This window comes from Neolamprologus multifasciatus, chromosome 3 (genome assembly GCF_963576455.1).
Source record: "Neolamprologus multifasciatus chromosome 3, fNeoMul1.2, whole genome shotgun sequence".
Classification (NCBI taxonomy): domain Eukaryota; kingdom Metazoa; phylum Chordata; class Actinopteri; order Cichliformes; family Cichlidae; genus Neolamprologus; species Neolamprologus multifasciatus.
The window spans coordinates 1,138,463-1,152,236 of NC_140441.1; the positions used below are offsets into that span (position 1 = coordinate 1,138,463).

A 13,774-nucleotide genomic window follows, 5' to 3' on the forward strand; every position below is an offset into this window, starting at 1 on the left:
ATGGAGGGATGAAACTTTGACTTTGTCTTTATCTGTAAGACAATCAGGCCTTGGATGGACGTCGGAGGTTCTTAACAGCAGCTCGTTGTTCATTCTGATGTTGTTTTAATTATATTTTATATTTATTATCATATATTGGCCTTTTTCAGCTTTATTTGAAGGGCCACGGGTCAGACTCCACGTGGGCCTGCTGCTCTCAGCCTCAAGTTGTGTGTGTGTGTTGAACATGACATTCAAATCAAATCACAGTGAAACATGTTCACTGACAGCTCAGCTTCAGCATCGTCTTCATGCTGTGACTGCAGCCGTTCAACTCTGTTGATCTTTAACCCAAATCATCACAACATGGAAATATAATCATCAAAATGATGTGACTGGAAGGATGCAGCAGTCTGTGCTCCACCTTTCTCCTCCACACCTGCAGGTGGAGAACATGGATGCATGAATCTCTACAGAGTTCTTTGAATATTATCCGTCTCATCAGTTTTCAGTGAACAAAACTGCTCACAGAGCCAAAATAAGCAGTTTGTATCCAACATAACTCAGCTGGACTCTGATGCTCCGTATAACAGCCACACATGAGTCTGGATTCACTCAAAGCATTGAACAAACTTTATTGTAAATGAAGCTTTTGGACATTTATTCTCTGATATTTGCTCTTCAGCTCGAGTCTCCATCAGTGGGAACATTTCCTGATTCAACTTTTCTTCTGTTCAAATCAAACTCCATGAGAATCAAAGTGTGAATCAGAGTCCTGATGATCAGATTCTATAGAAACATGGAGACTGTAGAGGATTTACACTCAATATGTTCATTTGTTCCCTTCAAGAAAAATCAATCAATCATCAAATTAAATCAGTCGTTGATCAGTTTGATTGACAGGACAGATGATCAGAGGTGCAGAGTTTTTACCTCCATCATTGTTACTGGGACTGAAGTATGGGTGGAGTTTGTGAGTGAAGGAGCAGCCAGTAAAGGAGTAGATCAGAGCTGCAGCACCTACATCATAAAAGGAGACCAGACCCTCCTCATAATCCACAAACACCCCCACCTTCTCAGGACCAGGATGAAGACAGAGATCAACTGGACAGCCAGCAGCAGCTAAGTACTCATTTCCATTTCTCCGCACTACAGTCCAGAAACCATCCTGAGGACTCAGTGTGATTTCTCCCTTCCTGTTGATCGACTCTTTGACCACTCCTAAATCCCAGTCAGTCTTTCCTTTAACCTGAACCTCAAAGTAAAATCTGCCTGAAGAGAAACTCTGCTCTCCTAAAACCATAACACAGTAAGAAAATCTCTCTGGGTTGTCTGGAAGATTCTTCCTCACATCACTATGATAAACTTGTTTTCCATCATCAGACAGGATGAGTTCAGGATGAGCTGTATCAGGATCCAGAGTCACATCCACCTCATGCTGCTGGACCCTCTGCAGCTCAGCCTCTAACAGCTTCTTCTTCATGGGTTTCCAGACTGTCTCCTCCAGCTGAGCCACAGCTCTCCCCACAGTCCCCTCATATGATGGTGGATGAACTCTGACCTCTGTCCAGTCCTTGCTGGGTGGAGCAGCTTTCAGGGAGGAGAAGCTTTGGAGGAGGTGGAGGTGGTCTTCAGAGCGTGAGAGCTTCTCCACCTCAGAGCTTCTCTCCATCAGCTCAGAGATTTCCTGTTCCAGATCTTTGATGAGACCTTCAGCCTGTTTCTCTGTAGCTTCCTGTTTGTCTTCAATCTCCTTCATGAGCTCCTTCAGGCGTCTCTCAACAGACTCCATCAGAGCCGTGAGGACCTGAACACCTTCTGCTTTCTGTCTGTCTGCAGCATCTTTACTCATCTTCACCGACTCTGTGATCTCCTGAATCTTCAGTCGTCTCTTCTGGATCATCTGCTGAATCTCAGCCTCTGTCTTCTCCAGCTCTGCCTTCTTTCCTTCATATTCTTCTCTCAGAGGAACAAACTCGTGGTTCTTGTGGTCTAAAACAGAGCAGAGCATGCAGACACATGTCTGGTCGGTCTTACAGAACAGCTGCAGAAGGTTATCGTGCTTCGTGCACATCCTGCCTTCCAGGTTCTCCACAGCATCAATCAGCTGATGTCTTTTCAGACGTCTCAGTGTCAGATGAGGCTCCAGGTGAGTCTGACAGTAGGAGGTCTGACACACCAGGCAGGACTTCAGGGCCTTCAGTCTGGTTCCAGTGCAGACGTCACAGGGAACTTCTCCTGGTTTGGCAGCTTGTTGCTCTAAGCTGCTGCTGCTGGCTTTCTGCTGAGCTTCACGTCTGAACTGAGCAACCATCTCAGAGATGAAGGTGTTGACCCTCAGCTGAGGTCGAGTGTAGAAAGTCTCTTTACACATGGGACACTGACAGCTCTGATTCATGTCCCAGTGCTGACTGATGCAGGTTTTGCAGAAGTTGTGTCCACATGGTGTAGAGACTGGATCAGTGAACACATCCAGACAGATGGAGCACAGAAACTGATCTTCAGATCGCAGATTGCTGGCAGCAGACATGTCTGCACTCTGAGGGAGAAAGAAAAGAAACATTTGATTCAAAATTCACTTAAATAATGAGATTGATGTTTCCACACAAAGTTATAAAGTGCAGCATCGACTGTTTTCTGAATGATTTAGGAACATCTGTGACACTTACAGGATACACTAAGTCAGATAATCTTTGTAAAATGAGTGAATGACTTTTTGAAGTACTGACCAAAATCTACTGTGTTAGGTAGTTAGGTAGTTAGGTATTGTTGATTGTCATTTATGCTTAGAAATATTTAACCAAATATGCTTAGAGGTGTATAATTAATTGTGTAGTGATAGGATGTATGATCTTTAGCAGGCTGCAAAGGCTTGGTGTGCATTCCAGAACGCACACCTACATCCTTTGAGCATGGGAAGAGGTCGTACCTTGTTTTATTATTTTATGGTAGGATAAACGTGGCTATATCTGTTTTAGTCTAAGTGCCTTTTGTTTATATGAACTGCTGGACTTTCCAGACCAGCAGGTTTAGGGAAGTCATTTATGGGGTCACACTCTGACCCCACACACACACACACACACACACACACACACACACACACACACACACACACACACACAGGCAAGGTACTCTTTGTTTGTATGTAGACGTCGTATGTTAATGAACCTATGCATATTCATGTAACCTCAATAAAAGAGCAGTGTTACGGGGGAGCGGACGAGAGCAACTGGGGCCAAGCGAAGGAACGGCGTTTGTCCGGTTCTCTCCCGTGCACGAGAAACATGAAGAACTTTGCCTACTTCGTGTCTTGCTTTGCTGTGTAATTATATTGTCTTCAACGTTCCAGCGAATAGGTTCAAGCTACAAACCTATCATACTGGTTTACAGTATCAAAGGCTTTATATCAATAAAGAATAAATAGGTGTTTTCACGTCTGTAATCCTTATGATCCATCAGATCCAGAATCAATCTAATAGGAACAGAAAGTGATGAATAAATCACCCCAATAACATCCAAGATGGCGCCACGGTAGGCAGCCTGTTTCCTCAGCTCCCAGCTTTTTCCTTTCCTTTCTTTTTTTTCTTGTGCTTTAAGCTTTTTTTTACCCGACACTCCTGGTCGTGTTTTATTTCTTGTGCAACGGGACATGGACCCACAAATTTTCGTGAGAGTAGTAGCATGCCTTCTACTGTTTTTGGGACTTTTTACCACCACTTCTGGAGAATCTGTAAGCCAAGCCATTATTTACAGTAGGGAGCAGCTGCTAGCACTGGGCAACAGGAAAGTACTCCCGGAGGAGCGACCCAAGATTCCGAAGGAATTACGACGTTGGAGGAGGGGACGCAGGGCTGGAGTGAAGTACCAGGAAAGAAGAAGACGGTACAAACCAAGCATTCCATCCATTCTCATGGGTAATGTAAGATCTTTACCCAACAAGATGGAAGAGCTAATTGCGCTAACCAGACTGCAGTGGGAGTACAAGCAGAGCAGCCTCCTCCTGTTCACTGAGACATGGCTCATGGACCACACACCGGACTCTGTCATAACTCTGGATGGCTTTCAACTGGTTAGAGCGGAACGGAGTGCAATGGAGAGTGGTAAGAGGAGAGGTGGGGGACTAGCAATGTATGTCAATGAGAGATGGTGTAACCCGGGGCACATCACTGTGAAGGAACAGAGCTGACATTGAACTGTTGGCAGTTAGCGTCCGGCCATACCGCCTGGCCAGGGAATTTTCACACGTTATTGTGCTGACTGTTTACATCCCACCCTCGGCCGACGCTACAGCAGCCTGTGATTACATTCACTCCACTGTCTCTCACCTACAGATGGCACATCCGCAGTCCCTCATTATTATTTCTGGGGACTTCAATCATGCCTCACTATCTGTCACTCTCCCTAACTTCTCCCAGTACGTTGACTGCCATACAAGGGACAGCAAAACCCTGGAACTATTGTTTGCCAACACAAAGCAGGCTTACAGTGCATCACTCCTCCCCCCGCTTGGCCACTCAGACCACAACCTGGTCCTTCTCCACCCCACCTACACTCCCTTGGTGAAGAGGAACCCCCCCACGAAGAAGGTGATAAGGGTGTGGTCTGAGGAATGCACTGAGGCCCTAAGAGACTGGCAGGAACTCTGCAAGCCTCACGGTGAGGACATCGACGCCCTCACCCACTGCATCACGGACTACATTAATTTCTGTGTTGAGAACACTGTGCCTACCAAGAAGGTACAGTGTTTCTCAAACAATAAACCGTGGGTCACCCCAGAACTGAAGGCCCTGCTGAACAAGAAGAAGAGTGCTTTCTGGTCGGGAGACAAGGAGGAACTTACGAAAGTCCAAAAGGATCTTAAATACAAGATCCGAGAAGGCAAGGAGCGCTTCAGTAGGAAGATGGAAAACCAACGCCAACAGAAAAACGTCAGAGAGGTCTGGAGGAACATGAAAAAAATCTCTGGACACTTCCAGGACAACGGAGGAGCCACAGTGTCTGCTGGCCGGGGGTGGGCTAACAACTTGAATCTGTTTTTTAACCGATTTGACAATGGCCCACTTATCACCTCTCCCACTCCCCAGGTTCCATTAACCCCCCTCCAGTTGCCCCCCCCCCCCCCCCCCCCTCCGGGTGCAATGCCATTGTCACCTGAGCTCTCCTCTCACCACAACCCTGCTTCACCCCTATCCACACATCTATCCACAACAAAGCCAGCCCCACCCCCCACTCCAGCCCAGCCTCACATCTACTTCACAGCTGTGCAGACCAGCTCTGTCAGGTGGCCCTGTACATCTTCAACCTGAGCCTGGGCCTGGAGAGGGTTCCTGAACTGTGGAAGACTTCCTGTGTGGTCCGGTGCCAAAAATCGCACACCCCAGGGAGCCCAACCACTTCAGGCTGTTGCCTTGACTTCTCATCTGATGAAGACCATGGAAAGGCTCATCCTGCACCACCTTCGGCCACTGGTGGGCTCAGTGTTGGACCCCCTGCAGTTCGCCTACCGTCCTGGAATTGGGGTTGATGACGCTGTCATCTACCTGGTATACCGATCCCTCTCTCACCTAGAGCAGGCGGGGAGCACTGTGAGGATCATGTTTTTTGACTTCTCCAGTGCTTTCAACACCATCCAACCCGCACTACTGAGAGGGAAGCTGGAGGGAGCCGGAGTAGGCAAACAGCTGACTGCATGGACCATCGACTACCTTACCAACAGACCACAGTATGTGAGGCTCCATGACTGTGTGTCCGAGGTGGTAATCTGCAGCACGGGGGCACCACAGGGCACGGTTCTCTCACATTTCCTGTTCAGCCTTTACACTTCAGACTTCTGTTATAATTTGGACGATTGCCATCTACAGAAGTTCTCAGATGATACAGCCATCATTGGATGCATATCAGACGGGAATGATCAGGAATACAGGGGGGTCATCAGTGACTTTGTTGGCTGGTGTGAGACCAACGTACTCCAAATCAACGCCGGCAAGACAAAGGAGATGATCACAGACTTCAGGAGGAAGTCACCCCCTACAACACCGGTGAACATCCAAGGGAAAGACACTGAGATAGTGGACTCTTATAAGTACCTGGGTGTTCACCTCAACAATAAACTGGACTGGACTACAAATACAGACGTCCTGTATAAGAAGGGCCAGAGTCGACTCCACCTGCTGAGGAGACTGAGGTCCTTCGGAGTCTGCAGGACTCTGTTAAGGACATTCTATGACACTGTGGTAGCATCTGCCCTTTTCTATGCAGTGGTCTGCTGGGGGAGTGGATGCACGGACAGGGACAGGACTGACAAACTGGTGCGGAGGTCTAGCTCCGTGCTGGGATGTCCCCTGGAGTCTGTGGAGGTGGTTGGTGAGAGGAGGATGTTAGTAAAGCTGACATCCATCATGAACAACCCACATCACCCACTGCATGAGTCTGTGAGTGGGCTGAGCAGCTCCTTTAGTCAGAGACTGAAACACCCTCGCTGCATGAAGGAGCGCTTTGGCAGATCATTCAACCAACAGCAGTTAGACTCTATAACTCCTCAATCACGATGTCATAAGTCGATGGACACTGTGAACATCCACGGTCACCACTTCATGCATAATGGACCCTCCATGTGTATGGACATGTGCAGGTATATATGTATGTATATGTATACATGTGTATATTTACTCTGTACATGTCTATAAACAGGAATAGTAGTGGTAAAATAGCTATATCAAGCTATATAGTTTATGTCTTCCATATTTCCAACCATATCCATAATCACATACTGTGTATGCTACCATTGTATATAGTGTATTATCTTACTTATTTTCATTGATTGTACTTATTTGTATTTTTGTCTTTACTTCTGATATCTGTACCTGAGCTGAGCTGACGCAGAAATTTCCCCGTTGTGGGATCAATAAAGTCTTATCTTATCTTAAACAAGACGTGTGGAGTCAGTCTGAAGTCCAGAGCACAGCCTGAGTCCACAGTCCTGAGCAGAGCCACAGTGAGACTGAAGCAGCAGCTCGATGTTCCTACAGTGGATCTGTGGTTACATGAGCAGATTTCTATGGATCCAGTGTGACTGTGATGAGTCCTGATGAAGTGAACAGAGTGAAGATTTGTGTAGAAACAGGAAGTGTGATCAGCTGCACTCACCACTGTTGCTGAGAGAAACCTGATGGACTCCAGTGAATCTTCTTTTAGAGACAAACAGGACTCGACTGCAGCTCTGCTGCTGCTCTCTCACACTGTCACTTCTGCAAAATGACGTTGAGCTTCTTGTTTTTCAGCTGTTGCTCCGCCTCTTCCTGCAGCTGTTTGTCTTGTTTTGCTGCCTCTCCCTTTACAGGAATCAGCCGGTCTGTACTCAGTGACTGTGTGCAGCGGGTGGGAGGAGTGAGGAGTGGTGTGTGGGTTCACACAGTAATGACGGCCTCAGGTGATCAGGAGAAACTCACCTGGATTTCCTTTTTCCACAGCAGACTGAGAGCTTCAGGTGGACCCTGAAGGAGGTCTCAGACACAGGTGGTAAAAGTACACACAGTGTGTACTGAAGTAGAAGTACTACTGTTAAAAATACTCCAAGTACTGTTTCAACTTCTTTACTCAAGTAAAAGTAAAAAAGTCCTGGCTGTGAAATGAGAGTAAAAAGAGCTGATTGAAGAACATTTCTAACACATGTGTTTATACAAAGCTAACTGAACCATGTGCTGCATCAACGTGATAATAAAATAATATTATTCACTTTGTTTCTAATAAATATTCCCAGCTTGAATCAGACAAGTTGAACATGAGCAGAGAAAAAGAAGGAAATACAAATATTCCTGTGTTCAGTTTTTTCCATTGTACAGGCCGACTGTGCCTCTAAACAGGAACATGAGCAGGAAGAGGCTGAAGTGGATTCAGCAGGTGGAGGATGCCTAACATCAGCTGGAAAGATTTACTGTGACGTTTGTTTGCTGTTTTCGCCTCGTGCACGAGAACATCACCAAATAAACTCGAGACAGTTTTTAATATTTCATTGTTCAAGAGCAAAAAGACTGACGGACTGTGTTTAAGGCAACCTCACAAATGTCACATCCCCTGCAATTTAAAAATGAAAACTTCCCCGGAAAACCCTCGTTTGCCCACTGTCAGCTTAGCACTGTTAGACATACACAATAAAGTTGTGCATTGTCTCTTAAAAATTCCAGGGAGTAGTTTCACTCCAGGCCCTGTCTTAAGAAAAGTAAAACATTAGCCAGTGGTATGTCCTGCTGTAAATCATGTGATTAGATCCCACGATTAACCCTCGGCTGTGGAAAAAGTGATGTAGATGTTAGTGCAGCGCGTCTGTATGCACACTTTCTCACAGTGACCTCTGCACTGTAAACAATACAAGGTCATGAATAACACACTGCTGGTAAATTCACAGACACAGAAAGTGGTGATTAAAAGGTTAAGTCAGCACGGCTCAAAAGCTCATGCAACCTGCTGCTGTCACCTTTCTGCTCCTGTAAAAAGAAACAAACATACATACATCCACCCTTTTGTCAGGTCAAGGTGGAGGTGCAATCTTGCATACTGGTGTCAACTTAGTCAAAGCTTTCGTCAGTCCAGTCAGTCCCCATTTTTATTTGCTGACAGTAGAACCTCTCGTGACGCAATAAGTTTCTACTGCCAGCAATGACGTCATTTCAAAAAAGAAAAAAAAGAATTTAGACTGGATTACCTCGCTGAATCCTTTTGACAGGGACTTGTTTTCTGATTGTCCCAAATAAGTGGCTTTCTCCTGAGCCTGAGCCCATAAAAATCAATAAAAGAAGCAAAGTATTTGCTTGTTGAATGCAAGTGAATGCAAGTTATGTGGCGAGAGGAGTAAAAGTGGCTTTCCCCCGAGCCCGTTTTAATTTTGGAGAAGCTCACTTGCGATTGATCAACATGTTGTATAGCGCTTTCAATCCCGATCTTGCAGGCCTGCTTGAAAAAGAGAAAATGGCCAAACAAAAATCTCAGTGCACTGTTAAAATCAAAAAATATGAAGGCCTAGTTTTAGGACTTACTTACAGAGCATACTCTGTTAGAATGATAGATCAAAACTGGCAGGTTCAAAGTGGTACCAAAAGAAAATGCATCAGTAAATCTCCAAAACTTTCATCCACCAGTCACACCTCACACAACAGCAATATTTTATTAGATAATGAGTTTTGTTTTCCCCATGTACCCAGATGTGTGTCATGATAAGACCTCCCCCACACATCAGAAACCAGAAACTCAATAATCTATTAGTCTCCACTCATCTGACCCCCCTGCAGCATTCTGTTCACCGCTGATTCAATCATCCTTCCCCAAAAATAATACTAGTTCACTCGTCTATGTATCACTTCTTAACCTACTAAGCTAACCGGACAAGATGATGGTAACAGAAATGCTTAAAATGCTATTTGGTCTTCATGAGCTTCATTGCATGTGTGTTTGTGTTAGTAGGATTAATGCATTTTTCTGTTTGTGTAATTTTTGTGTACCTCTCCTCTTCGCGGTGCTCCAGACGCTTTTCAATTCTCCACGCAAGGCAGTCGTTTTCCTTCCCAGTTTCCTAAACTCAAATTTTATTCCCACACTACAACAGCATTCCTCCATGTTGTCCCCTTCTCCTTTGACTGTGGTCTCATCTCTCCCCCCTTGCAGCAGTCCAGTGAGAGTCAGTTGTCTTTCAGCTTTGTCCTGTGTCTTTAACACTCTCATTTTGCCATTTTTGCGCCGAAAGTGGCAAATGTCCAACTCAGGCAGTCTTTTCAAAAGTCCATTCACACACAGTGAAGTTGCAGCTCATTGGAAATGCACATCCATCCATCCAGTCATGATGATGCCATTTTTCTCCTTGCTGTCGCTGTCTTGCACAGCTGTTGCTGCTGGACCTTGTCTTCACTGCTCAGGATGCTGCTGTGAGCTCTTGAGATCCATCTCGTTGTTCTGGAACTGCATTTCTAGTCTTCAAGGAGAGATTCTTGGAGCTTGTGTTCTCAGGGTGACAAACACATGGAAGTTAAGCTGTAAAACAATTCAGCCAAAACTTGGCTTGAGTGTTTCTAATGGTGTTAACCTATAATTTCTTCCGACTGCTGCACGTGGAAAATTGATCCAGGTCTGCTCTTCACCTGCAAGTGACACACTGAGACATTTTGATCATTCTTCTCATTGCTTAAAACAACACGTCTCCTCTCTGGTTCTGAACTCCCCTTTCTTAAAAACCAGAAAGTGAGACAATTTTGTGTGTCCACTCTAGGGGAGCTGGTGGCCTGCAGTACCACCTTCTCCCTCTAGTTGGAAACAACTGTTACACACATTTCTACACTCCTCTCTTTTTTCCCTTGTTTTTGTTCCCCATTTTCAATATTTTGAAACCCAATTTCTCACTGTTTTTACACACACATCAACATTTCCCACACAACCATTCTCTGCAATCTTACACACCACACATTTACTCAGTTCTTACCATACAGTCACGTATTGAGTTTTGTCTCTGGCCGCCTGGTGGAAGGCCTGCTGCTTTACTGGATCCAGTTTCTCTTTACATTCAGAGCGTCCTCTGCAATGGCCTTCTTCCCTTACCGGCAGAAAAGTGCTAAAATACCGTCATTTCTCGCACTGTAGTACGCAGAAATGATTCCCGACAGTGTACCCGAACCGCCCTTCCTGTGGCGTACTTGGACCGAACACAGGTCTGGGCCGGCTTCTCCCCAACAACGTGCGCGAGCCAATTTCCTTGTGATGGACCGTAGTCAACACAAGCCTGGGGCCTCAAACCACCAGGATTTTCCCTCCGGAGACTTGAACTCCGGAGTCGGCCACCGTTCCCCCCCTCAACTCTCCATGACTGTAGACAAGTTAGCTACAACTCACCCATCTGCAGAAGTCCCCTCAAAATGGGTCTCCGTGACTCCTCCATTTCCTTCGCTTCAACAGCTGGTAGGACAAAGGCAGCTTTTTCCTCACGGGTGATCAGCCCGTCCACGGAACCGTTGTTCAGCGACCACACGGACCATCCCATCCTCGTCGCCATTTTGTTGTGGAAGTTTTCCACTTAAATAAAGCCTGCAGACGAGTGGTGAGTGGTAGCTAACATTCTTTAATCAATGCACACAAAGAAAAGAAAAATCAGCTTGATGAAGTCCCTGCATGTCCACGGGACAGACGGTCAGCAGAGTCTCCCTGAGCCTAGCATGGCTCTCAGTTAAACACCTTCTTCAGGAACAAAAGGCAGTACACAGCTGTTTCACACCTTAAGGTTCACACTCCATTGCTACTTCCCAGAGTCCTCGAAGAGACAAAAGACTCTTCCTGTGGAGTTCCTGTTTCCCCCAACATCCTTACTACACCCCCACCATTTGTCTTAAGTATGAGTGTCAGACATGTTAAAATCCAGTGGCACCAAGGCATTACAATAACGTGATGTTGGATTATAATATTATTTTATGCCATGTTAGACCCCTAATTAAAGATTGTGAATTATTATGTAGTTTTAGTTTGCATTATTTTCCTGAATTAGAAGAAGGTGATAACTGATTTGCATTACATTAGACTGCTGATTTATTGTGAATGAATGATATTGTTTTATGATGCATTATACTGCTGAGTTATAAGAAATACTGTTCACAGAAAGTCATCGCCTTATTTGTCTGGTTAGAAGAGAACAGAGCATACTGCCCCATCTCAGCAGGAGCAGATAAACAGGGAGCCAAGGTCGTAGCTTAGGCGCTGTGTGAGAGAAAGAATGTGAATGTTTAGGCTTTTATGACTAGGTGGGGGCCACTAGAGGCTATAAGAGTTTGATCAATGCTCCACCATTTTGAGATCTGATGCTGTCTGCTGTATGGTGTCCATCTCCCACGCGTGTGTTCATTAAATCATCATTTGACTCAACCCAGCCGGACCAGTGTTGTTATTTTGGTTTTCCTCTTGTATCCATTCCCAATATTTGAATCCGTAACAATCCCTTAGACAGTAAAGTGTTCTTTAACAGTACGACATTGATAGAGTTACAGGTGTTTAATGGGTTTGTTTGTGTGTTTGAGAGTTCAGACTAGGGTTGCCAACTCCCCGAAAAATAAATAAGGGACACCTCGTGGCCAGGGCCGGGCGACCCAGTTGTCTTCACCCTTCCCAGTGTGGTGAATTTTCTAGCTCTTTTTTTGTGTGTGAAATTATTTTTTTAACCATTTGACTTGAAGTTGATTTAAGTAGATGCGTATTCTATTCTTTGTGGTATGAACACATGTGAAACAAAAATCATTTAGCCATTTATTGTTAGCTCAAAATGACAACATTAACACAATAAAACAGGTCTCTTTCTTAAACAGAAGCCTGTCATGCTTAACTTTTGAGAATAAAAGTAAATCTTTCTTTAAAAGAACTCTGTCCTGCTAAACTTAAATTAATAGAAAACAATAGAAAGAAAAACATTCTTGTAACTGTGCACATTTAGTGCATTTAGTACAATTGGCTTCAGTTGAGGTATTATTTCAGCTTTTCTAATCAGCTGCTCCCGTTTGTAAACCCACTTGTTCCCATGATTACGCATCATAACTCATCATCATTATTCATCTATGTGTTACTTTTATGTATTAGTCATCTATTTGTTGTAATCATCTATCCTTGCAGTTGTTTATTACACAAAATAAATTATATTATCACACTTCTGGCCACACAGCGCTGATATTCACTGCACATGCCCATATTAACTTTTCCCATTCTTCCCTGTACTTTTGCAGCCTTTTTTTCTTTCTCTGCGAGGAACAAACATTGCTGGTCTAATGCTGGGCTACACTGTGCGATTTTTGGCCCATTTTGAGACGATTTTTGAGTCGTGCGACCGTTTTGGTGATCGGACCGATTTTGGCCTTCATCGTGCATCGTGTAGTATACGTGGGGTAACGAGAAGCGATTAACACCTCACGACCAGCTCCCAATCCTCAATCGCTCGTGAGGGTGTCACCGCAGCCGCTCACACTGCTCACGCGCAAACACGTAAACATCGGTGAAAAAGACGGAGCAGCACGGCTGTGCAGCGTGTGATCTGGACACAAGCGATGGAGGCACTTGTAGAACTTTGGAAAGCTCATCCGAGCCTTTTCGATGTGGCATCACCAAATTATCACGACCACAACAACCGTGAAAATAGTTGGATTTACATTGCTGCTCAATCACAGCTGCCTGATCAGTGTTTTTCATTAGCAATTTAGCAAAGTTGATGGTGGTGTGTGTCTGTGTGAGTGAAAGACAAAGAGGGAGAGCGAGCGACAGATTTTCTGTTATAACCTTCATTTTATGGAGGCACAGTGTGAGCACTTAGGTCGCATCAGAGCATCGGGCCGTATAGTGTGAGACCTGCATCGTGACCTACGAACTTCTAACCCCTGCGAGTCAATCGTGCAGTTTGAGCAGGAGCTGAATCACGCGACTGTAAAAATCGCAGTGTTTCCCAGCTTCAGATGTACTGTCGTCTGAGACTTGCACCGCAGTGTCGGCGTTTGTTTCCCTGTTGGCCATGCTTTTTGTTGTGGTCATCTGTTGTCTTCTGGTATTTTCTCCGTAAGCGACCTTTCCTCAACCAATGAGATGAGCGGTAATCTGAATTGTCATACTCGAATTGTCATAAGTGTGCTGTCAGCTCATTGGTCACAAAGCAGGAGCGGGGCTGGGAATTATGTTTTCAAACAAAGCGTTAATTACATTAAAACTTATAAACTACTTTTGATTCTCACTGTATTACAGGACAAAGTGCGTCCCTTATTAGCTCAATACGGGACGTGTACTTTTGTTTCTA

General features: G+C 45.0%; 1 protein-coding gene and 2 pseudogenes across 3 annotated transcripts in view; 1 reads left to right on the forward strand and 2 right to left on the reverse strand.

Moving 5' to 3' along the window:
• Window positions 1–7,209, reverse strand: part of LOC146520957 (E3 ubiquitin-protein ligase TRIM21-like) — a 49,279-nt pseudogene extending 42,070 nt beyond the window's left edge. The window contains exon 1 of the transcript XR_014873138.1: window positions 7,126–7,209. The product of XR_014873138.1 is annotated as an E3 ubiquitin-protein ligase TRIM21-like (transcript). The remainder of the gene's footprint in view (window positions 1–7,125) is intronic.
• Window positions 590–7,266, reverse strand: LOC146520962 (E3 ubiquitin-protein ligase TRIM21-like; annotated as a pseudogene). Its single transcript, XR_014873136.1, has 2 exons — window positions 7,126–7,266; window positions 590–2,518 (listed from the first exon to the last, which is right to left on the reverse strand). The product of XR_014873136.1 is annotated as an E3 ubiquitin-protein ligase TRIM21-like (transcript).
• Window positions 3,920–7,893, forward strand: LOC146520963 (uncharacterized). Its single transcript, XM_085148446.1, has 4 exons — window positions 3,920–4,079; window positions 4,183–5,063; window positions 5,361–6,610; window positions 7,821–7,893. Exons 1-4 carry the CDS (start codon window positions 3,920–3,922, stop codon window positions 7,891–7,893), a joined length of 2,364 nt encoding a protein of 787 aa, XP_085004572.1.
• Window positions 7,894–13,774: the final 5,881 nt, after the last annotated feature.

Excerpts from the sequence above, each read along its gene's own strand:
- LOC146520963 (XM_085148446.1), top strand. The coding sequence starts at position 3,920 with ATGGAAGAGCTAATTGCGCTAACCAGACTGCAGTGGGAGTACAAGCAG. Across the intron at positions 5,064-5,360 it reads TCACCTCTCCCACTCCCCAG|GGAGCCCAACCACTTCAGGC; the intron begins GTTCCATTAACC and ends CGCACACCCCAG. Across the intron at positions 6,611-7,820 it reads ATGTGTATGGACATGTGCAG|GCCGACTGTGCCTCTAAACA; the intron begins GTATATATGTAT and ends TCCATTGTACAG.